This window comes from Pleurodeles waltl, chromosome 10, assembly GCF_031143425.1.
Source record: "Pleurodeles waltl isolate 20211129_DDA chromosome 10, aPleWal1.hap1.20221129, whole genome shotgun sequence".
Lineage (NCBI taxonomy): Eukaryota > Metazoa > Chordata > Amphibia > Caudata > Salamandridae > Pleurodeles > Pleurodeles waltl.
Window position 1 is genome coordinate 73142698 of NC_090449.1, and position 25667 is coordinate 73168364.

Genomic DNA, 25667 nt, shown 5'->3' on the forward strand with positions numbered 1-25667 from the left:
CAACTGAACCTTGGAATCCACTTCTTTGTCCTGGGTGAAAGATGGAGTAACTCCGGTCTTTCAGGGCTTCTTTTAGGTCCAATAGCAGATCCAGTCCTCTTCAGATCTTCTGCAGTTATAAAAAGTGTTCTGAGGAGGAAGCCTTGGGATACCTAAAATATGGCTGGCACTAACTAGAGGGTGGGGGGCAACTCATGGCTCTTTCCTAACCAATGCAGTAAAAATTATCAAGGAGCAACCGACTGACTTTTTCAGCATAATCCCAAGGGTCATTTCACTGTTAAAATCAAAGATGGGTAAACCCTTCCTCCCTTTGTAAAAAGTGCATATGTCCCCTTAGAGGTGTAGCTTGGGAAATGTCAGGTCCCCTCTCCGTGTCATTGTAGGAAAGTACCATCTTGCCTGGCATGTTACCCCCATATTTCACTGTATATATGTTGTTTTAGTGTATGTGTCACTGGGACCCTGCCAGCCAGGGACCCAGTGCTCATAAGTGTGCCCTGTATGTGTTCCCTGTGTGATGACTAACTGTCTCACTGAGGCTCTGCTAACCAGAACCTCAGTGGTTATGCTCTCTCTGCTTTCTAAATTGTCACTAGCAGGCCAGTGACCGATTTTACCAATTCACATTGGCATATTGGAACACCCTTATAATTCCCTACTATATGGTACTGAGGTACCCAGGGTATTGGGGTTTCAGGAGATCCCTATGGGCTGCAGCATTTCTTTTGCCACCCATAGGGAGCTCTGACAATTCTTACACAGGGCTGCCACTGCAGCCTGAGTGAAATAACGTCCATGTGGTGTCTGGTGAAGGTTGGGTGCTAAGTTACTTAGAGGGTCATTCTGACCCTGGCGGGAACCGCCAAATGGCCGCTCCGCGGTCAGAAGACTGCGGATGCCATTCTGGCTTTCCCACTGGGCCGGCGGGCGACCGCCAAAAGAGCACCCGCCGGCCCAGCGGGAAAGGCCCTGCAACAAGGAAGCCGGCTCCGAATGGAGCCGGCGGAGTTGCAGGGGTGCGACGGGTGCAGTTGCACCCGTCGCGATTTTCACTGTCTGCTAAGCAGACAGTGAAAATCTTTATGGGGCCCTGTTAGGGGGCCCCTGCACTGCCCATGCCAATTGCAAAAACCGCCAGAAACAGGATGGCGGGAAGGGGGTCGGAATCTCCATGGCGGCGCTGCTTGCAGCGCCGCCATGGAGATTCAGCCCATGCAGGGGAAATCCGGCGGGAAACCGCCGGATCCCCTTTTCTGACCGCGGCTTTACCGCCGCGGTCAGAATGGGCTGGGAAGCACCGCCAGCTTGTTGGCGGTGCTTCCGTGGTCCCCGGCCCTGGCGGTCTTGGACCGCCAAGGTCGGAATGACCCCCTTAGTGTGTGGGCACCCTGGCACTAGCCAAGGTGCCCCCACATCATTCAGGGCAAATTCCCCGGACTTTGTGAGTGCAGGGACACCATTACATGTGTGCACTATACATCGGTCACTACCTATATATATCGTCACAATGGTAACTCCGAACATGGCCATGTAACATGTCTAAGATCATGGAATTGTCACCCCAATGCCATTCTGGCATTGGGGAGACAATTACATGATCCCCGAGTCTCTAGCACAGACCCGGGTACTGCCAAACTGCCTTTCCCGGGGTTTCACTGCAGCTGCTGCCAACCCCTCAGACAGGTTTCTGCCCTCCTGGGGTCCAGCCAGGCCTAGCCCAGGAAGGCAGAACAAAGGACTTCCTCAGAGAGAGGGTGTTACACCCTCTCCCTTTGGAAAAAGGTGTCAGGGCTGGGGAGGAGTAGCCTCCCCCAGCCTCTGGAAATGCTTTGATGGGCACAGATGCTGCCCATCTCTGCATAAGCCAGTCTACACCGGTTCAGGGATCCCCCAGCCCTGCTCTGGCACGAAACTGGACAAAGGAAAGGGCAGTGACCACTCCCCTGACCTGCACCTCCCCTGGGAGGTGCCCAGAGCTCCTCCAGTGTGCTCCAGACCTCTGCCATCTTGGAAACAGAGGTGCTGCTGGCACACTGGACTGCTCTGAGTGGCCAGTGCCAGCAGGTGACGTCAGAGACTCCTTCTGATAGGCTCTTACCTGTGTTGCTAGCCTATCCTCCTTCCTAGGTAGCCAAACCTCCTTTTCTGGCTATTTAGGGTCTCTGCTTGGGGGAATTCTTTAGATAACGAATGCAAGAGCTCATCAGAGTTCCTCTGCATCTCTCTCTTCACCTTCTGCCAAAGGATCGACCACTGACTGCTCAGGACGCCTGCAAAACCGCAACAAAGTAGCAAAGACGACTACTGCAACCTTGTCTCGCTGATCCTGCCGCTTTATCGCCTGTGTCCTGGTGGGGAATGCTCTGGGGGTAGCCTGCCTCCTTCTTGCACCAGGAGCTCTGAAGAACTCTCCCGTGGGTCGACAGAATCTTCCCCCTGCAACCGCAGGCAACAAAAGACTGCATCACCGGTCCTCTGGGTCCCCTCTCAGCACGACGAGCGTGGTCCCTGGAACTCAGCAACTCTGTCTAAGTGACTCCCACAGTCCAGTGACTCTTCAGTCCAAGTTTGGTGGAGGTAAGTCCTTGCCTCCCCACGCTAGACTGCATTGCTGGGTACCGCGTGATTTGCAGCTGCTCCGGCTCCTGTGCACTCTTCCAGGATTTCCTTCGTGCACAGCCAAGCCTGGGTCCCCGACACTCTAACCTGCAGTGCACAACCTCCTGAGTTGTCCTCCGGCGTCGTGGGACTCCCTTTTGTGTCTTCGGGTAAGCTCCGGTTCACTCCTCTTCTAAGTGCTTGTTCCGGCACTTCTGCGGGTGCTGCCTGCTTCTGTGAGTTTTCCCTGACTTGCTGGGCGCCCCCTCTGTCTCCTCATCCAAGTGGCGACATCCTGGTCCCTCCTGGGCCACAGCAGCATCCAAAAACCCTAACGCGACCCTTGCAGCTAGCAAGGCTTATTTGCGGTCTTTCTGCGTGGGAACACCTCTGCAAGCTTCTTCACGACGTGGGACATCCATCCTCCAAAGGGGAAGTTTCTAGCCCTCTTCGTTCTTGCAGAATCCACAGCTTCTACCATCCGTTGGCAGCTTCCTTGCACCCTCAGCTGGCATTTCCTGGGCATCTGCCCACTCTCAACTTTGTCGCGACTCTTGGACTTGGTCCCCTTGTTCCACAGGTACTCTCGTCCGGAAATCCACTTTGGTTGCATTGCTGGTGTTGGTCTTCCTTGCAGAATTCCCCTATCACGACTTCTGTGCTCTCTGGGGAATATAGGTGCACTTTACACCTACTTTTCAGGGTCTTGGGGTGGGCTATTTTTCTAACCCTCACTGTTTTCTTACAGCCCCAGCGACCCTCTACAAGCTCACATAAGTTTGGGGTCCATTCGTGGTTCGCATTCCACTTTTGGAGTATATGTTTTGTGTTGCCCCTATACCTATGTGCTCCTATGTAACTTTACATTGCTTGCATTACTTCCTTTTGCTATTACTGCATATTTTTGGTATTGTGTACATATATCTTGTGTATATTTGGCATCCTCATACTGAGGATACTCACTGGGATACTTTTGGCATATTGTCATAAAAATAAAGTACCTTTATTTTTAGTATATATGTGTATTGTGTTTTCTTATGATATTGTGCATATGACACCAGTGGTATAGTAGGAGCTTTGCATGTCTCCTAGTTCAGCCTAAGCTGCTCTGCTATAGCTACCTTCTATCTGCCTAAGCTGCAAGAAACACCTCTTCCACACTAATAAGGGATAACTGGACCTGGTACAGAGTGTAAGTAACCCTTGGTACCCACTACAAGCCAGGCCAGCCTCCTACAGTCATTTCAAACTAATTCTGGAGGTAGCTTCCTTCAGCTGGTTGGGAGCCAGCCTGGCTAGTGTGGTCCTTGGAGACGAGGGCTTTCCCCGTCTTAATGTTTCTTCTTACACTAAACTATGAATGGTCAAGCCTCACCTCTGTCCCATTCAAGTTAATAACGTTCCTATATCAACCCCAACTGTCCTTCCTGGGATGATAGGGATCAAATGCCCCACAGCAAGTCTATATTGTAATCAGGCCCAAGCCATTGTTCTGCTGTGGGAGCTATGTTTGCACCTTATTAAGGTCAAGGACTTGCTGGGTAGGTGCTGGCAGACTAATGCAAATTAACCTTCAGGAAGGGAAAAGGTAAATCTATAAAATTAAGTTTACTAATACTTATGAAAACTCAAACTTTTCCAGTGAATTGGCCTTTTAATAGATCTGAAAAATAATCTGTGAACTATTTTAGTCTTGGCCAAAAGTTACAGGTTAACTTTTTAAAAGCAGAGTTTTCCACCTCCCAAAAAGGAATATTTTGGCAGGTTTGACAGCAGAGTTTTAGGCTACTACAATCAGGCTACACATGGTAGACCTGAAGACTTGCTTTATAGGCCAACCCTGTGGATTTGACCATAGGTGCTGCATTCCACAGATAGCATTTAACTTCCAGGCCCTGGGTGTAGTGCCTACACCATATACTAGGGACTTACAGGCACAGTAAATATGTTAATCAAGGGTAAGCCAATTAAACTATATTTAAAGGAAAGAAAGCACTCAATCAATCAGATAGTGTGGCTTATCACCCGGTGGGTCTCAAGGTGCTGGTGAATGATGCAGATCAGGCATAGAGCCATGTCTTGAGGTCCTTCCTGAAATGAGCCAGTGACGGGGATTGCCTAAGGTGAAGCGGCAGCGTGTTGCAGGTCTGCGGGGCGAGGTAGGAGAATGATCTTCCTCCATCTGTGTTCTTTCAGGTCCTAGGGGTGATGGTGAGGGCCAGTTGGGCAGATCGAAGCTGCCTGGGAGTGCATAGGAAAGGTGGTGGTTGAGGTAGTTAGGGCCTTGTAGGGATGTGTCAGGAGTTTGAAAGTGATGCGTTTGTTGACAGGGAGTCAGTGCAGGTATCTCAGGTGGGCAGAGATGTGGCTGTGGAAGTCCAGGATGAGTTTGGTTGTGGCGTTCTGTATTCTCTGGAGTCTTGTTTGGGGTTTCTTGATAATGCTGGCATACAGTGCACTGCCATAGCCGAGTTTGCTGCTGATGAGTGCATGGGTGACTGTTCGTCTCCCATCGATGTGGATCCACTTGAAAATCTTCTCGAGCAGGCAGTGTGTGTGGAAGCATGAGGATGAGACAGCACTGACTTAGCAGCCCATAGACAGCGAGGAGTTGAGAATGATGCAGAGGTTGTGTGCGTGGGAGTTCCGAGGGCAAGGGGCCACCAGGAGTCGTCCCAGGCGGTAGGGGACCAGAATGAGGATCTCTCTCTTATCAGAGTTCAGCTTGAGGCAGCTGTCTTTGATCCAGTCTGTGACTGCCTTTATTCCGTTGTGAAAGATGCTTTGGCTGTTGATGGATCATTGGTGAGGGAAAGTATTAGCTGTGTCTCATTGGCGTATAAGACGATGTTAAGCCTGTGATGTCGGACGATCTCGGTGAGCGGGTCATGTAGAGCACAGGTACTTTACTTCTGTTTAGCAGGGTAAAGTGCACATAGTTCTAAAACCAGCACAAATAGTGAGCAATATGGAATCACAATCCAGAAAAGGCAAATTTGCTATGCTGAGGAAAAGGAATCTGTAAGTCAGGCAGGATTACTCTATTGGTGCTATAAGTTAGTAACCCTGATATATCAGAATACAATAAATAAAACTCAGAGTCCGGCATGTCCAAAGAAAGCTGTATTGTTAGTTGTACAGTGACAATGATTACATGGCTGGGAATAAGTCACATCGCAATAAACATCCAAGGCAAAGATTAAAAAGATCCTTACTCCACATGTGGTAATGACTGGGTCCTTGAAGACATTACAGCACAGTTGGCAGCAGAGCTTTACTGATGGCTGTTCAGAAAACACCAAGGGCTCCTGGAAAAGAAACAAGGGGAGTGAATTGGAAAGACAGCACCTGAATAGTTCACTATCTTTAAGGACATCAAACATGGAGCACATAGACACTTACTGGCTCCTCCTCTTCCTCGTGCAGAGAGAATGTTGAGCGCAAAGACATGTTCGACTCGGAGTGCAAGGAACGAACTGAGATGGCAGAGTCTGACCGCCGGGGAGTGCTGATTGGAGGCTACAAAGGAGAGGAAAGAATAGTCACACAGAAGAATAGGCATCCGTCATAGCTACTAAAACAAATGCATCAGGCTGATCCATCAACACCATTTAGAGCCACCAAAATAAAAACTGCAGAAAGAGCTGCCAACACATGAGCCGCACACAGAGTAACGAAAGCATGAAACGTAGGTGGATCTACCAACAGATGAACTGTTGGCAGAGTTACCAACATAATTTTGCCAAAGTATTCTTGCTACAGACACCAACACAAGATCCAGATACAGTTATCAAATCAATGCATGAAAACAGGGTTGCCAACAAAACTACCTCAGGAGAATCTGCTAACAGGTGCATAGTCACCAATAAAAGGATGTAAAGCACAGATTTCTCAGACTCAGCTACTGACAAAGGGATCTTATGCAGAGTTACTAATGCAGGAATGCTGCAAACACAGCGATAACACACAGAGATGCTGACACAAAGACCTTTGCAGGTGCTCACATAATTGTATCAGGCACAGATATCAAAACATATGTCTAAGGGAGAGCTATTTAATCATGGGCCTAAGCTTCACTTGCGCAACCAAGGTTACAAACACATCTGGACGAATGCTGAGATAGAAACAAAGAGCAAACAAATTATGGATCCAAGCCAGACGACAGATGAAGACACAATGGCCTCAGGCAGTTATTGATACAGCAGTGCCTGGAAGAGTCATCAAAGTCCCACACACTATACTTTGTAACGAGCAGCACCAATTATGCTGCTGTGCTATAAAATGAGTAAGTTAGTAAAATGCACCCCAAAGAAAATGCCCTCCATCCCTCCCTCGTACAAATATATATTTTTTTAATAATAATAACAATTTGTGAGAAGCGTTCGACTGTGTTCTTAGCTCTTGAACATGAGCTTGGTAGTGGTATTTGTGCTAAAATATATACATTCTCCAGAATAACATCCCTGTATCCATCAGGACTGACTCGGTCAGTGGTGCTCCAATTTAGAGAGCAGTTGAAGACTCATCTCTTTAAAGAACACTTTATCTCAGCGCATTAAGCGTCTACAGCCCATCTTCCTCTCCTTTTACCCGTTGAGTTTATGCTTGTCTTTCCCCGTGTACAGCGCTCCGCAGACTTTTGGCTAGGTTCTCGCTGTAGAAATACCATATACATACATATACATCCTGTTGCTTACTCACTCATTGCTCAGGCTCTTTATTGGTCTACAGGTAAGGAAGTGCAGTACCTGGGAGAGGAAGGATGCTGTAAAGTGGAGCACTCGGGGATGAACCAGTGCCTGAAATGATGCTACTCCCAGAAAAAAAGCATCCATGTGATACAGTCAACAGATGAAAAATATTGTCGAAGCCTCCAAGCACAAGGATGACACCACAACATCTTAAAAGAATATCCACGAACCAAAATAAAACATTTGCTTTTCAAATTTACTGTTGTGTGGAGAGAAAAGGTTCAGCAACCACTTCGAATTTGGCAGTAGATGTCCTCTGATTATCACCTTTTAAAGAAGCTGCCACTATAACAACATCCATAACCCAGAGCTGGCACCCTATCGATTAAAGTGTCATCTGCTCCAGGGGATGAACTAATTGCTTGTGAGATAGACGGGGCCAGAGCGCAACAAGCGCTCAATTTGTCTGCGGCCTAGAAATGAATAATAAGCGAGATGTGAAAACAAGAGCACTGAAAGAATACTGATGGGCTCTGCAATCAGGGAGCCGGAATAATCAGCCTGGAAGTCAACAGGGCTCAGTTAATGACCAATTGGCTTGCAAACAATGTGGTTCACTATAGGATAATTAAATAGGTCTCAAGGAACGAGATCGGCCACCCTCTTTTTTGTGTGTTCAGTGGTCCATTGCGGATACTTATAACTGCAGGTAACAGAAGCAGAATAACTAATAATGACAGGAGCAAACAATAGGTCGGATAACAAAACGTGAGATTTGCAAACAGTGGCCTGGAGTTGGGATAAAGGGTTTAATGTGAAATGTGTGACCACTGGGCTGAGTGGAAGGTATCCAAAAGAGGCAACAATGGCACTTAATAAATGAGACATTTGCAAGCAGCAGGCCTCGAATGTGAATCAGAAATCTACGAGCTATGGTGCTCCAAGAATGACAGAAATGCAAACAATACAGCGCAAATTGCAATTGTGAGCCTGCAAACAACAGGCCCGGGTGAACTACTTAACTCTGCAAGTGTTAGGCCTCATTTGAAGAGGCCACAATACACAAGCAGTAAGGATGAATTGATAATAATAAGATTGCAAGGGTGGGTTCAATTAATATTAATAAAATCTGCAAACAGACATTATGCAATGAAATAATGATTAGAAGATCCACAATGGGGCTAAATACAAAATGAGTTTGTCATTCAGTTAATTTGTGTTCAGTCTGAGATCATCAAACGAGTAACAGAATGAATAATCGGGAATTCTGTAAACAGTGGCATTTAAAGAATACGATTATGTGAACAAGCAGTGGGAAGCACTGAAAACTAATGAGTTCTCAACGTAATGGGGCCTAGTGGAGAATAATAATATAGGCGAACAAAGGGGCTGGATGGCTAATGAGATCTGCATATAAGGGTTTTACCATAACAAAGACTTCTTAAATTGCAGAACAATGTGGCAGATGAATGAAAGGTGTGAAAACACTCGGGCAAATAAGACATGCAAAAATGGGGCTTAAGGAAAGGTTGTGAGAGATGTGAGCAACGAGGCTGAAGGGCTTATAATCAGATTTAGATGGCAAAAAACGAGGGTCAGTAGCTAATACTACTGTGCTGACCAGCAAACAGAGCCGAATAAATGATAATTCAATCTGAAAGCAATGGAACGGATAATTATGAAATCTAAAAACAGTTCCACTGAATGAATAATACGATCTGTCAACAATGTGACTGATGAATTCGACATTGGTAAACACCAGTGAAATTAGAAAAACAAAGGGACTGATGAATAAACTGAAATCGATATACTCTAAGGAAACTGGCCAAACAATGGGACTGATGAATAATCTGAAATCATTAGACATCAGTGAAAATAGCAAACAATGGGACTGATGAATAATCTAAGATCGGTAAACTCGAAGGAAACTGGCCAAACAATGGTATTTATGAATAATCTGAGATCAGTAAACACCAATCAAAATAGCTAAAAATGGGACAATTGATGAAGAATCTGAGATCGGTAATCACCAGTGAAATTAGCAAACAATAGGACTGATGAATAATCTAAGATCGGTAAACACTAGTGAAACTGGCAAACTGTGGGAATGAATGCCTAAAATGTAAATATTAAACCAATGTGGCTGAATGAGTGACTGTAAAATAAGCAATGCGGTTAGGCGAACAATGACGAGTTCTGCCAAAAATAGGACTCGACAGTGATTACGACGAGGCCCGCAAACTGCTCGCACACTGCAGGATGCAGATCTGAAACGGGCTGGAAGGAGTCCTGTGAAATCTATAAATCATGGCACTCCATAGCGATTTTTAAGCTATGTGAAGGATGACAATTTACAAAGGGGCACATCGCATTTCTATTCACCTATTTTGAATTAGAGAGCAACAGCACGCTATGAAACTTTGTTTAACTAAGTGGAATTAAAGGCTGCAAGTTACATTTAGTTCTGAGTGCGACACACCAGACCTGTCTATCGTACACGCAAAAGCTTTTACATACATTATTTGTCTGCACAATGTAAAGCTGCTTAAAGTTTCACACTTCTCTGTTTTCTTAGCCTAGCAAGGTACCAGAAATGTATGCCTGGCTCGGTGCAAAGCACGACAGAAGGCAGAGAAGGGCAGCACGGCCGCAAGACTCCCACCCACCTGTTACCGCGCAGGAGCCTGTCCCGGGGGCAGGAGTCCGGACTCCCAGCCCACAGAGTGCCTGGACACAACCGAGCCACTGGTGATGCTGGGACAGACATGTGACCAGCCTACAGGTAGACGCGGCACAAGGAAGGCCCTGGGCGGAATGGACAAGAATCCTGTGGGCTTACACAGCATCAGAAGCAGGGAACACAGGTGAAAGGGTCATTAGATGGTGCCTGGACCTCCGACAGCAGAGGGCAGGGCTTTAAGTGGGATGAAAAACCTGGGGAGCCTCTCAAAGGAGCGTGGCCTATATAAAAGGGTGACAAATGCAAAAACAACAGATGATGGACGGAATGCAGAACAAATCAAACATTCACCCCAGTCAGAGAACTGGGTTTGATCCATCAGTATTTTTTGCTTGCCATGCCATTCCAGTTTGGACCCAGCCATATGCAAATCAGTCTTGACCCTGTTCCCCATGGGAACAGCCAGCCCGAACTGCCAGGCCAGGTTCTCTCTGGACCGGAAACAAGCATCCTGTGACTGGTTTCAGGGTATCACCCTTCTTTAGCCACACTAGCTTGATTCTGGTGGTAAAGCAAGCATGGGACCTACATCTGGGCATACGCTTCCCACTGGGGCGACAAATGCAAAAAACAACAGATGATGGACGGAATGCTGAACAAATCAAACATTCACACCCAGTCACAGATCTGGGTTTGATCCATCGTTTTTTTTGCTGCCCATGCCATTCCAGTTTGGACCCAGCCATATGCAAATCAGTCTTGACCCTGTTCCCCATGGCAACAGTCCATCCCGAACTGCCAGGCCAGGTTCTCCATGGACCGGAAACAAGCATCCTGGGACCGGTTTCAGGGTATCACCTCTCATCAGCCAGGCTAGCTTGAATCTGGTGGCATAGCAACCACGGGACCCACATCTGGACATATCGTTCCCACTTGGGGAAACAAATGCAAAAACAACAGATGCTGGACATGGGGTGGCATGGTGAGCAACAAAAAAAAACGATGGATTAAACCCAGATCATTGTGACTGGAGGTGAATGTTTGCATTGTTAGGCATTCCGTCCATCATCTGTTCTTTTTGCATTTGTTGTCCCAAGTGGGAAGGGTATGCCCACCCAGACGTGGGTCCCCTGCTTACTGCGTCACTGGATTCAAGCTAGCCTGGTTGATAAAGGCTGATATCCTGAAACCGGTCTCAGGATGCTTGTTTCCGGTCCAAGGAGGACCTGGCCTGGCAGTTCGGGCTGGACTGTTCCTCTGGGGAACAGGGTCAAGAGTGATCTGCATATGGCTGGGTCCAAACTGGGGAGGCGTGCTGAGAAAAGAAAAACCAATGGATTAAACCCAGATCTTTGTGACTGGGGGTGAGTGTTTGCATTGCTTAGCATTCCGTCCATCATCTGTTCTTTCTATGTAAAAGGGTGGCTTAAAATGCCTTAGTTAAAAATCTGTGCTTAGCATATTGTGCCGCTCGACTGGTTTCACTACTACCTTCTGTCATTGCATCGAGATATACAATACAAGTAACATTACACCTACAAGAAGCCAGGACTTTTGGCTTTGTCAATGGTTGTAAGATGTATAAGATAAATAAGCAACAACTATGGACTCGTGTACGATAATGAACACGCATTCGTTCTGAAACGATGAGACCGTGAAAGAACTCTGTCGAGTACCTTTGAAGATACACTGAGGGCAGCGCAGGGTGACGCTGCGGCCCAGTTAAGCTTTTCTTTTCGCCCAGAGGGTGAGGGCAGTAATACAGACCCCGATCGGAGCCGGCTCAGCACCTGATTTTCAGCAGGTCCCGGCCCACCTAGAGCCCCGGTAGGGGGGCTTAGAGATGAACTGGTGCAGCGCCCCGGTGTATCGACGCTTAACGGAAGTGATGCGAGAACCCCGTGGGTCAAGGGGACGGATTTGTTCTTCCTGAACCCGCTCCTTGGAGCTCAACAAGTGTCGGTGAGCACAGACGGGGTCCCTGGCACCAAACACAGGCTGCTCCAAGCATCAAAGACCTCCATACTGTGCGTCCCACACAAACAGCCCCTCTGATTTCCAGGCAGCTGTGTCGCTCCAAAAGTGGACGCAGCGTGAACTCCCCGTCTCAGCGGAAAGCAACAAAGTAAACCGGAAGTAAATACTAAAGACAACTGTGTATCCAAACCTCCAATCTCCTCCGGGAACCCGCTCCGACGGCCAACGAGGGGCATCACCTGAAACCCAAAGCATCACTGGATGAGCGCGAGCAGGCGCTCCCACGCCGCGCTGTGGCTGGGCAAAGCGCCTACATGCCGTGCCTGGTCTCTCGGCACCCAGTGCATTGACTGCCCCCAACCCCCAAGCAGGGCCGACCCCTGGCAGCCTCAGCAGAAGGCCCCGGCCAGTCCCCGCTCCAGCTGACTTCTGCCAATGTTCTTTCTGCGTAAATGTGCACACTTCCTCCTATTCAATTCCACCAGCGCTCAGCTGGGACGCTTCCTGTTCCACTTTTTTGGTGGGGGTGGGGGTAGACAAGAGGAACAGGGGGTGGGGGTTGGGGGAGTGGCGGAAGAAGTCACAGACACAGGAGTGCCTGGGAAATACGAGGGCAAAAGTGGCAGGTGTGAGCATTCTGCTCACTGGTCACTAACCTTCAAAGTGTCAAAGCAGCAAAAACAAAACTTATATGTTAAATAATTTTTATGAGGTTTCAGAAGAGTATTGTGGATGTTTAAATATATTGAAATCCCAACACTGGCATCTAAATAACTATAGACAGCAGGAGATATCCCTAGAAGTGATTTAAACTGTTCAACGGGACAAGAGAACTTGAGTTTCGATCTCCCAGTTCCACACCCATCTTTTGATCCCCCAACTAGACCTTTGCAAGACTGCCCACGAAACAGTGACCAGGGACACATCTCTGGCACACAAGTCTTTTAGCAGTTTCAGCTTGGAAGCTGGGCCCAGTCCCAAATCCTGCAACATCCCATACAGCTCCAACACACACTGAAAATTTAGAACATCGCTGACTCTTGCATATCATTTTTATCTTGTCCAGATAGTAGCTACTTTGCAATCAAGCACTGGCAAAGGCAATAGGTATGACCTACTAGAGATCTATCAGTTTTTTGGCTTTGGCAATGTATTTTAGCCACGTTGTACAGCAGCGCAGCTAAAAGTAAAACAACAAAAACAAAAACAAAAAAACACCGAGGCGGACGGATCATAGCGTTATTTTTCAAACTGCTAGTGGCACAGGAGGCAACACTGAAGGAGGGGGCAGGTGGGGGGGTGGGGGTAGAGGGTAATTTGCAGGGGAAAACCACTATGATGCAGCCAGCACCAGCTAAGTCAGAGATTTTTTGTTTGTTTATTGTGGGGTGGGAGGCAGAGGGAGGGCACAGGAGGCAACACAGGGGGAGGGCACAGAAGGAAACATGGAGGGAGGGCAAGCTGTGGGTAACAAGGACATAGGGGGGTAGGGAGGGGTTGAGAGCAAACACATGGACAAGGAAGAGTTAGGGCCAAGCTGACAGACAATAGAGGATGGAAGAGGCTATGGGCAAACAACGCGGACAACAGAAGGAGGAAGGGTAGGTGAGGGCAAGCAACAAGACAGACAACACCAGATCTAGGCAAGCAACATGGACAACAACAGAAGGGTAGGTGAGGGCTAGCAACAAGACAGATAACACCAGACATAGGCAAGCAACAACATGACCTAAGTAAGCAACAACATGGACAACAACAGAAGGAGGAAGGGTAGGTGAGGGCAAGCAACAAGACAGACAACACCAGACCTAAGCAAGCTACAACATGACCTAAGTAAGCAACAACATGGACAACAACAGAAGGAGGAAGGGTAGGTGAGGGCAAGCAACAAGACAGACAACACCAGATCTAGGCAAGCTACAACATGGACAACAACAGAAGGAGGGAGGGTAGGTGAGGGCAAGCAACAAGACAGACAACACCAGATCTAGGCAAGCAACATGGACAACAACAGAAGGGTAGGTGAGGGCTAGCAACAAGACAGATAACACCAGACATAGGCAAGCAACAACATGACCTAAGTAAGCAACAACATGGACAACAACAGAAGGAGGAAGGGTAGGTGAGGGCAAGCAACAAGACAGACAACACCAGACCTAAGCAAGCAACATGGACAACAACAGGAGGAGGAAGGGTAGGTGAGGGCTAACAACAAGACAGACAACACCAGACCTAGGCAAGCAACAACATGGCCTAAGTAAGCAACAACATGGACAACAACAGAAGGAGGTAGCGTAGGTGAGGGCAAGCAACAAGAGGGACAACACCAGACCTACGCAAGCAACAACATGGACAACAACAGAAGGGGGAAGGGTAGGTGAGGGCTAGCAACAAGACAGACAACACCACACCTAGGCAAGCAACAACATGACCTAGGTAAGCAACAAAATGGACAACAAAAGAAGAAGGAAGGGTAGGTGAGGGCAAGCAACAAGACAGACAACACCAGACCTAAGCAAGCAACATGGGCAACAACAGGAGGAAGGGTAGGTGAGGGCAAGCAACAAGACAGACGACACCAGACCTAGGCAAGCAACATGGACAACAACAGCAAGCAACATGGACAACAACAGGAGGAGGAAGGGTAGGTGAGGGCTAGCAACAAGACAGACAACACCAGACCTAGGCAAGCAACAACATGACCTAAGTAAGCAACAACATGGACAACAACAGAAGGAGGTAGCGTAGGTGAGGGCAAGCAAAAAGACAGACAACACCAGACCTAGGCAAGCAACATGGACAACAGCAGAAGGGGGGAGGGTAGGTGAGGGCAAGTAACAAGACGGACAACACCAGACCTAGGCAAGCAACAACATGGACGACAACAGAAGAAGGAAGGGTAGGTGAGGGCAAGCAACAAGACAGACAACACCTGACCTAGGCAAGCAACAACAAGGACCTAAGTAAGCAACAACATGGACAACAACAGAAGGAGGAAGGCAAGCAACAAAAAGGAGGGCGGGTGGGGGCAAGCAGCAACACAGAAAACCAAGGAGGGAGGGCGGGTAGCGGCAAGCAACATTCGTAGGAGGGAGAGACACAGGGACAGAAACAGTACACGTGGGAACCAGCTAGAAAAGACGCACTCCGGTAGAGTGCTTATAAACACAGAAAAAAATCAGCACCTGAAAAAATGAGCAGTGGAATAACACAATAAATACATCCATACCACAGGGGAGGGACAAACACACAAAGAGGAAGGGAGCCTATGGTAGCTGACCAATAAGAAGCAAGCGAGAGTGACAATGAAGAAAACCAACGGCAAGCAATGGTTGGCCTCTAAGTCCAACGTTAAAAAACAAAATGTCTCAGAGGCAAGACCTAAAACGAAAAAGCAGAGTTAGTGCATTTTCTGTATAAAAAGCTGCCATAAAAGTGTTTAGTTGTCACCCTGAAGATCCAAGCATAGTCCAGAATGCTCCAGTCAATGCAGTCTTTTACAGAGACAAAGAAAAGTGCATAGAATGTACACAAAATGCAGATTATTTGTTTCTGAGCACCGAAATTCCTTCAGAGAGATCATGAGCGGATTGGTTGTAGAGAGGAAAAACTTTTTTTTTTTTATACAGCACTAAGTAGTTATGCCGTTAAGAGATGCTGTAAATCACAGCTGTTACCATTGCTCAAGTTTATGATACTCATTTTACTGGCCTTGAAAGCTGAAGGAATGACTGACGACATTCAGATGTCAGCAGCGAGTGCTCAATTTAGAGAGCCTTCCAATGAAACGCATGCAGAATAAAAGAATAGCTTATATTGCATTCAAAATATTTATACTTAGATGCAGACTTGCCATATCTGAAGATGAGGTCTGAGACTTATTTAAAAGGGACAGAAAAGATCCTTCAATAAAGCAACTTATTTTGCGATGATTTTCACTTGATGCTGCTGCAGTTAAGGGAGGAAATCACCAGGCCTGGCTTGTCCATCTGCACCAACTTGGGCAGGTGTGCACGGTGGCAGTCTTTAGCCTGTGCCCTTGAACCCTTGGCATAATCCGCTCCACCACCTCCCTTCAAGAACTGGGCCAATTTGTGGCCATTTGTTGTAGGTCATTAGGTGGGAGTTGGAGGGGGGTTAACCTATGTAAGGTAAGAGTAGCAAGCGGCACATCACACCTGGTTTCAGGTGCCTCAACGGCTAGTGGTTTGAAGAGGCACTAGTGTGTGGAGCTAAAACAGCATCAGACTTAAGAAACAGTGATGTAAAACCACAGTATGTATATATAGTCTTTTTACAGCGAGTACCTAGCCAAAAGGCATGGAGTGCTATACATGGTCAAAGGCGAACATAAAGTCAATAAATAAGAAAAGGTGAATAAGGAAGGCATTCTCTACCCAAAAAACTATCGACTTTAATTCATTTATCACTAGCACATTTTGCTGCATCGTGAGGATGCTTAAAAAAGACTGACTCCATCTCGCAGTGACTAGGCATTTTCATGCTGGATTTCCAAATGGAGTCTGCCTCAAGTAGTACTTTTCCTTCTGCATCAAGAGAAACAACTTTAAAATGCTGCTACAAGATTGATTATTAGGACAGCTCCTTACGAACAAAGAAGTCTTGCAGGTTCTGGGCTTCAGTGAAATGCAGGGCCTAAGAGATGCCACTTTGTAGTTCATAGAGGTTATGGGTTTTGTCATAGTCTGTAATTACTAAATTCTGGCACTCTTCGGTACGCACCAACAGACCCCTATGTGTACTAGATTGCAGAAGACTATACCGGACATGCATCCATTCCCACAGAAGCTGAACAGTTGCAGCTCCCTTTCTCGGCCACTCTGTATCATTAACACCCCATCTTTCAGTAAAACACTGTAAACCCAAGCTTTTAGTTCAATACGAAGGTCTGAACATGGCTGGGAAATCTGGCACATAGACTTATGTCTCGCATTACGCTGGCACCATTTGAAATACTGACTGATCAAAGACTTGCTACATTTTCTGAAGGTGGAGTCGGGGATGATGTCACAGGAGACTGATTGCAGAGCGGGCCCCATCAGGATGGGAAACGCAGAGCAAGGGCAACAGAGTACTGTTAATTGTAAACTTAATATAATGTAAGTTTATGAAGGTGAGACTACCAAAAGGCATCCTGGCCCTGACAAAATCCATAACAAGCTATTGTGTGCCCACCAATTGTATAGCCAACTCCTAAGTGCTTTAAGAAATTGTCGATGATTGGTATTTGGGCAAGGCTTACTGCCCTCGGCTTCAGGATATTTAAATAAAGATTCTGCTCTTGAGGGGGCAGAGACGTCTTGTGGTAAGTGAGCGTCCCAAACTTTAAATGAGACATCCGGCACTAGATAATGATGTAGTCCCGGTGTACAGATCTTGACCTGCATACATGTTCTCCGTGCACTCCCACCAGATCAGGGCCTGTTTGATTCCTGGAGGTTTCCAAATGAGTTCGTCCCTTAGGCGTGAGATTTACTTGGATTGCAAATCCAACTGCTCCTGGAGTGGTCTCATTCTCACAGGACAGTGAGGTATTAACGGAATACCGGAATATATCATTTCGAACACTAGTTCAGATTTTCATACCATCGTGTGAGACTTCTCATAAACGTCTTGTGCCAGCTTCACCAATCTTTCCACTGGTTTCTTGGACAGGTATGTCTTCTGAATGTCTGCAATAAGTTTGTTTCAAGAATTTGCAGGAAACAGTCAGCACTGGTATTTATTCACTGAGTGTGGCCCAATGTTTGCAGAAGTCAAGAGTGTTGCACCAGCTGCTACTGATGTTTGGAGTAGAAAAGAGGCCTTCGTCAGCCAATCATTTAGGCAGGGACATGCAGGCACTGGAGCTAGACATTTCGTGATCACTTGCCGCAGACTTCAGGCTAAATAGAAGTGGTTCATACAGTTAGCGGCAGCCGTCTACCATAAAGTGCAGGTGTTTTCAGTGTTATGAATATATGGGCAGATGAAAATAGCATCTTCTAGCTCTACTGATGCTAAGCAATTTCAACCGCTGACCCACTGAAAAATGACCAGAAGTTACATCACTCTGATGCTTTGATTTTTAAAAATATGTTTAGTACCCTCAAATCCACTATGAAACACCACTTGCCAATTAAGAAAAATCTGGACTAAAAATATTGATGTTTTGGGCTTACAGTATTGGTTCTATAAAAGTGTTCTAAGTAGCTTAATGATTTCTAATAAAAAAACCTTTTTCCCATTATATTCAGGTGCTTACCCTCCTGGTCTGTAGGAACCATACATGAAACAGCTGCATTCCATGATCTTTGTGCCACCAAAGAGATCACTGAATCATTAATGATTTAATTCCTTAAGCAAGCTGCAGGCAAATCCAGGTCCTTATTCTTTGTCTGTAGGTGATTTATCATGTCAGTGCCTGCAACTGGATCCATGTAGGACAATTTCTGTACGAGGTGGTCTCCGATATTGGAATAGACATTATTGACTGATGTCAGTTGTCGCTCCCGAGGCTGTGACAAGATTACGTGTTTGTGATGCTCTTTCAATCAGTAAATGGAAACTATGGACATTTACCGATGGAGATTCCCTGGGTGCTGGTCCTGGGCTTGGACTTCAGTTGAGACATACAGATCCCTTTTTGGGGCCTGCGGATCATCATTTTTGTTGGATGGAGCCGTCATCATAAAGATCCCAGGCCGCTCCCTGTCCTGCATCAGGTGTAGATTGAGCAGCTGACGGAGGGACTATCTCTTCAGACAGAACTAGTGAGGGAGGCAGTGTTGAAACATTAGACGGAGGTCCCACCACTGAGGATAAGCCTGCAAATCCCGGAGGAGGGGTGTGGAGGGATGACAGGCTGAGCTGAGTAAAACCCGTTGTAAAGGTCCTGCATGAGCGGTTTAATGAAATCCATGAATTCCAAGGACACCTGCACCACAGGCATCTGTGGGAAGATAAGGACACCCCCCTTTCAATACTGAGGGAGATGAAATCACAGTGGAGTATGGTTTTGATCTGGGTTTTTGTGATACTGCACTACCTGATCCCTTAGTGGCAGGGACAGAGGGTCTTTTGGTGGGATGCTTCTGCAACTCTGCAGAATGATCTGTGCACAAGTCCTTGCAACTGGTCAGTTCCATCCTGTGCTTCTTTTCTCTTGAAGATAGATGTGCAGTTGCACTGTTCACTGAAACCTGTCCTGGGGGGTTAGCATTAAAGGCGTGCCCCCCAACATTCAGTGTTACTGCACCAAATGTCCCAAAGATAGTACAATCTTTGAGAATATGCCTAGGCATATGAAGACAGTAAATAACTTGTGTGTGTGGGTTTTCTGTAAAGATTTTCATTGCCCCATGCATCGTAGACGGCTCGAATAAAGATCTGGATTGATATGGAATCTCAGCTAGGGTAACTAGTAATGAGTCCAATAAATTCCAACAGTTCAGTTTCCCAGTCAAATAAGAAACAGAATATGCCTAACATGTATCTTACAGTAAAATGAAACTTCAAAACTGAAGGATCCATAAAAAATAGAGATCTGAGAAGCTCCTGTTGTCCTAAAGATGTACGGGAGAAAATCTTAACAGCTGGTACCTCTGAAGAGGCTTAGAACTCAGAGCCCTCCACCTTCTAAGACCTAGTTTAAGTCACATCATGAGGCGGGTTGTCTGCAAGCAGTCTATGGCTGTTTTTAATTTGTTTTCATATTGGAATACACCTTTGTTATTCTTGATGAAACAGGGTTCCCAACATAGCAACAATAATAATTCAAATAAGTGAATCTACGAAAGTCTGAAGAGCCAGGGCTGAACAAGTTTAAGGCCCAGGGGTTTCCACAGGAGCTTGCCATCTGCACTGTTGAATACCAAGACTTTCTAGTCTTCATGCCACCTCATGCCTCTTTTCTCCACCACCTGTCCTTTTAGATAACTCTTGTAGATTCTTTATCATCTCAGCTTTCTTTCTTTGTCACTGTTTCACTATATATCACTTCCTACTTCTTTTCCCCTTTTCTGTCTTTTACTCTATTGAGCTGGGTCAACATCTGAGGACGAAGAAGTAGTTATGGCTCCAGAAACCGAGTGCAAGTGCCCATCACCAACACAAACTAAGCACTGACGAGGACATGGATGAAAAAAGAGGAACAGCTATTGATGCCAAACCTTGAGAGTGGGCACTCGAAGAACCAGGAGTTGGCACTGGTACACTAATGCTTTCACACAGGAGCAATGTTGTATCAGACTAGCAAGGCACCCTCTAGCTTTGTGGAACTGAGAGAGCGTAGCTTATATAGTCTATATTAACATGAAATGTTTATGAACTAATGTATAATAATGCCGCATAGAAACTGTATTAACCTGTTTTGCCAAAACGTGCACTTGAAATGTGACCATGGGGAGTGGCTGCCAATGTATACGGGAACTAATGAAAATTACTAATGTTTATGAAATTTTGCATTTAAATTGTTTTATACTAATTATTAAAGAATATGTTATTAAAGATTTTGCTAATAAATTTCGTAGGCCTTAGTTAGCATGAGTCGAGGCCTAGCTGCCTGACTCTCATATTAAATGTATTTTTCTAACGTGCAGTGTGCTGACTTGCTAAAGGACATGAACTCTTGTTTTTTCAAAACTAGAAGCTGAATGCAACTATAGTAGATCCGTTCCCATGAAATTCATATTGCTTGTAGAAATGTATTAGCTAAAATGCAACAGTGTAGATTAATATAATGTACAAGGTCGCCCAAACTGGTACAGACAATGGAGCTACTGACCGAAGATGTGCAAAGAATTACAGAAGGATGAAACCATACCGGACGTTTTACCTCTGAAGACGTCAATCATATGGACCAATAAACTGCCTGAGAACTAATGCGGGGTAAAAGATGTAATGACCTAATCTGTTTTTAATTGGCTGAAGATAGTGGGGTGCAACATTCGTCCAATCAAATTTTAGGGGAATGTTCAACGGAAAAGGGATAAAAACCTATGACATGGGGAGCCAAAGAGAAAATGGTTAGGGAAATGCTATCGATTTATCCAGAAACTTTGTCACTCTGGTGATTTATTGGTTTTACTTAAACCATCCTCTTCCTTAGATTGTCCACTTACACTTTATCTCCTTAAGAGGAAAGTGCCCCGTTTTCCCCGTGAGCTGAGTCTCTGACTGATGGCCAATCAACTGATGTCCTGAAGACGAAGACTGAACCTGGGTGCTGACCCAAACCTTGGAGGGTAACTATGACAATGAAATTGTGATTAGTCTGTTTGCTTTTCCTTCCTAGGTACCAACTGCTTATTTTTGACAGAGACCATAGCTAGAAGTTTTCCTAATTGGTGTTCAAAATTGTTTTGCATGAAGCCCAACATGCTAATGTTAATCATAGGTTAGGACAAGGATTCACTATACTGACGCAAATAGACAAATGACTGAATCTATGCTTTGTTGAACTGACGCATTAATTGCACTCTGTTGAAATTGATTCATGTTGACGCTGTGTTATGTTCTAATAATTGCGTTCCTTGTTTTGATGAAGTCTTATTCTAGTTGCCAAATTATGACAATGACATTGAGTGTTTTGTTTCTGAAATTAACACACTTGCTCTTAGAATTTTAATCAATAGGGAATAAACCTCATAAAATTCTACTAAGCTGGTGTGTTTATTCATGTCTGCAAGGTCATGGTGGCGTCTTGTGTTGATTAATGTCTTTGACTAAAGTGAGATGCATTATTATAATAAATATTGATGACATTATTGACGTATTAATTGACATATTGATTAGCTATCTCGCCCTAAGGTGTCTCTCAACTGGGTCAAAAGATTCATTGGCCTAAAACGAGTCCTGATGGGTTATAAAATATCATAAAGGGACGCGTTAGCAGAACCACAGGTTACTGATGATTCCAGATATCATGAGCCTATAAAACTCTTAAAGAAGCTCATGAAGTTATGAGATACATATTATTCACTGTGTGGTGACAACAAAAGCGACATCCCTCTATGATGGCAGCAATGTGGCACTAACAAACAGAAACATGCCTTCAAGTAAGAGCTATGGAAACTATAAACCCGCCCAGACAATTTCAGCCAGTAGCTACCTCTTTTGTGTTTCACCAAGGGAACACACATAGTTCTGCCAATGAGGACCTGACTCTAGGTTATCAGATCTAGGTACGAATCGTGCATTAAACCACAACCCCACTTCCATCTGCTGTTACTAATACTGGAACCCAAACACTGATTCATTAATATACACAAGTCTTGAGTCGCCTGTCTAGAAAAATGCATATAAATTATGACCTGATTGGACAACAAAGCTTATATCATAGCCCTGTTAAATCTCTCAGTCCTAACTGAATCCAGCTCAGTTACCAGGCTCCAAGTATCCCAAGCTAGGCTCTGATACAGACGTGACATCAGCTCACTGAGGTAGCTGCCTGCTGTCCAATACCTACCATGACATCATCCTCATCCCTGGGCGAGAAGGTGAGCGTGCTGGAAGAAGAAGGAGTCCTGCGGTGCTGTTTGAATGCGTTTGTCCCATCAGCTGAGGAGAGACAGAAGAAAACAGTCGAGTAGTTTATTTAGTTACGATGTCAAACACTAAAAAGAAAACATAGCTGGAAAAGAAGATTCCTGGCGCCCCCAATGATATTCCTCTGCCCTTCCTGCATTGCCACTTTAGGTTAATGACCAGTTGTTACTGGTCTTGGTTGATCTGTTAATTTCTAATAAGATAAGCTTTGATTTCATAACATAATGGAAGTTGCACGACACCAATGCCTATGTTGATACTAATGACATCAGACTACCTCCAGACACAAGGAATCTTACTGGCACATGCATAAAGAACCACAGCCTTTACACCCCAAGGAGAGAGCACACAGATCTGAGATCTCTACGGAGAGGCGAGTAAACGTTAGATAAGACGTAGAGGAGAATAAATCCTACAGCCAGTTTTCCCTTTCTTCTCGGTGCTAGTTAGCACATTATAAAGCAGCTGGACAGACTTCTGCAATCAAACCTGGTGCATGTTCTCAACACATCATTTTAGGGTATGCCTATGGAGATGACATTTCTTTAAGACGCTCTGTTTTACAAAACCGACAAGTCTTACATGTAGTCAGGCTTCACTTCATAGAGCTCCAGAATATACATTTAAGACTAGGACTCATTAGGCAGCAAGTTAATACACCTGCTTCAGAAATCCACAAAACAAGTACATTTCCAGGGGGATAAGGAATGCCCACCTTATGGCTATATGGTACTATTAAAAAAAAGATATCATGAATTAGTCTTGAAATTAAAGCCCTCTGAGTGAGTTTAAACAACGGTGCTATCTTGTTCTTCCACATTTTCTGACAGTTCCATGATATTCCTTCATTTGTCTCAATAATCATGTGCTACTACTCGATCGGCTCCTTATCTTTTATAGTTTTGACTAACACCAGAGCTCAGCTCAGCTGCCAGGTGGACACACAAAGATGGGGACTGGAGTTCAGTCTGACTGCTGTGCCTGGTTTGTTATGCCAACAAGATGTTACATTGGGAAAATGTGTTGCAACATGAGGCAGCTTTAGGGCATACTACATGGTCCTGAGCTATAGAAAATAAAATGAAACAAGGATATTAGTGAGACAAGAAGTGGAAGTACGGATGGCCACGTTGTATGAAGAACAGCGATGCTGCATCCTCTCAGTTTGACAGCCTGGTCCATTTCAGTGGTTGAACTCTGGTGATGCAGAACCCATCTTCGGAAGCCCTTTTGTCAAGCTCCCTTTAAAAGTCAATCTGGTGAAATGTTACACTCTAACCCGGGATAAGGCGCTCCTATTGCAGGTGACCGCAAACCCGGAGTGGGATTATCTTCGTGGAGGTTGGAACATTTCACTTGTTGACAGTTCAATATTAACTTTAATACGGTGCTCACAATATAGCTCTTCTTGCCCCCCCCCCCTTAAATCTTCTACTGGTGGTGGGGAGTAGCATGGAAACATGGGCAACAGGTTGTGAGTCTAATCCTGCATCATTGCCATAATCCACAGCTCTTTGGAACAGAGGAAGGGGCAGTTGTGGCTTATGACCCATCCAGGACCCAGTAATTGTCAGATGCTCCAATGTGACAGAATGAAACAAAGAACAGGGGCGTTGATGGGGTCCGATCAGGCCTGGCCTTGAGATGCGCATGCCTGATGCGCCGCACACCGGACTGTATTGTATGAAACCATGTCTACAAGGCCGGGCACAGTCTGATCGAAAACACTGGCAATAGTGGTGGAGCTGGCTGCGGCAACAGCTGTGCTTGATGTTCCCGGTGCTGAGCACCGGCACTTATTTCTGAGGGCCAGTGCTTAGTTTTCTACCTCAAGCATTTACTGCGAGCAAAAGGCAGTGGGAAAGACAGAGGAAGAGAAAAACGAAAAAGCGTCAGAAAGGGGAAAAGCAGGAAGCTGACAGAGTGAGCTGAAAGGGCAGGGAGTGGCTTTAAATGGCGGCAAGGGCCAGAGGTGGCTTCAGGATTACGCTGCCTAAGTATTATGTGCTCGCAATTTTAATTGCGGCACCCGCGTGTTTAGGAGGAGAGCTTTGAGCACCAGCACATTTTTATTCACAAATTAGGCACTGGGCAACGGGATACCTGCAAACGGGTCAACCCTAACTGAAACTGAGCCTGGGGGCAGGTCACACCCTGCATCACTCCTGGGCCCCCGAAGTGAGGTGGGCGAGGCAGAAACCTCCTGACCATCCGCTGTGTGGACCGCGCCTCTGGAGCTGTGGGGGGAATCGGACATCGACCCTAACTGCTGGCACTGGGGAAGCCCTGCTGGACCGTGGTCTCCACAACAGGAAGATTCAGAGATACCAAGCATTTGCAATGCAATGAGTCTCGCATTGGCTCGAGTTAGAGCTAATAGAGCTGTAAATTCCTAACTGGACTTTTCTTGCCACACAAACTGAAAATAAAAAGTAAAACAGTTGACATAAGCGATTCAAAGTGCCGCCGTGAGCGCGAAGAGAGAGACAAAAGGAATAATAAGTTTGCTTGCAGTCAAAGTTATCGGCAAATGTGGAATTATCCATGTAACAGGGGCAATAGTCAAGGTGGTAACAAAACCGCCCCAAGGAGGGACAAACATAAAACATTTACCAACTGAAACAAAGGATTTTTGAAAGGCAAGCTCACGAACAAGTGATAGTGATCGGCGTGTGCGTGGTTAAAAGCCCAGATATATACAGACACGTCGGAAAAGCAGCGCTTGCCCGCTGCTATGCTCAATCTAAGAACTACGTCAGCAGCTGACATTTCTGGACCAGCTGCGTACCACTGACTCGTGTCAAGGCACTGGCTGGGACCTGCAGCGAACGGACACCCAGCGCAAAGTAGTAAACAAGCTGCCGCACAGCCCACAGGAGTATCATTGAAGCAGCCCCTGGTTGGCAAGGAAGGTAGGCCTACCTCCAATAATGTAAACTGTGCATGGTTGCCAGTAGACCTTCCCTCACTGCAGCCTGAGTGTTATAACTGGGACCAGTGTGTTGACAGACTGGGCCCATGCTCCTTTCCAGGGGTTACTGACTGGCACGGCATTGGGCTCCTCGAGCATCATCCCTGCAGACAAACTTGACCAGCAACACAGAGATGTACCTCTGCGCCACATTGGTGAGGGGGGGGGAGCCATGGCAGGGTAACAAGACCACATGCCA

At 46.0% G+C, this 25667-nt stretch overlaps 1 protein-coding gene across 8 annotated transcripts in view; it reads right to left on the bottom strand.

Annotated features, from left to right (window-relative positions):
- Nucleotides 1-25667, bottom strand: part of TRAF7 (TNF receptor associated factor 7) — a 204588-nt gene that overhangs the window by 118286 nt on the left and 60635 nt on the right. For 7 of the 8 annotated variants that reach the window (XM_069209733.1, XM_069209739.1, XM_069209737.1 and 4 more), the window contains 3 exons: nt 22418-22509; nt 6004-6120; nt 5817-5909 (listed from right to left, as the gene is read on the bottom strand). In XM_069209733.1, coding sequence (XP_069065834.1) covers nt 5817-5909; nt 6004-6120; nt 22418-22509 — 302 coding nt within the window. Of the gene's footprint in view, nt 1-5816; nt 5910-6003; nt 6121-12139; nt 12403-22417; nt 22510-25667 lie in introns of those variants that run through there. The other variant, XM_069209740.1, reaches the window with a different exon arrangement.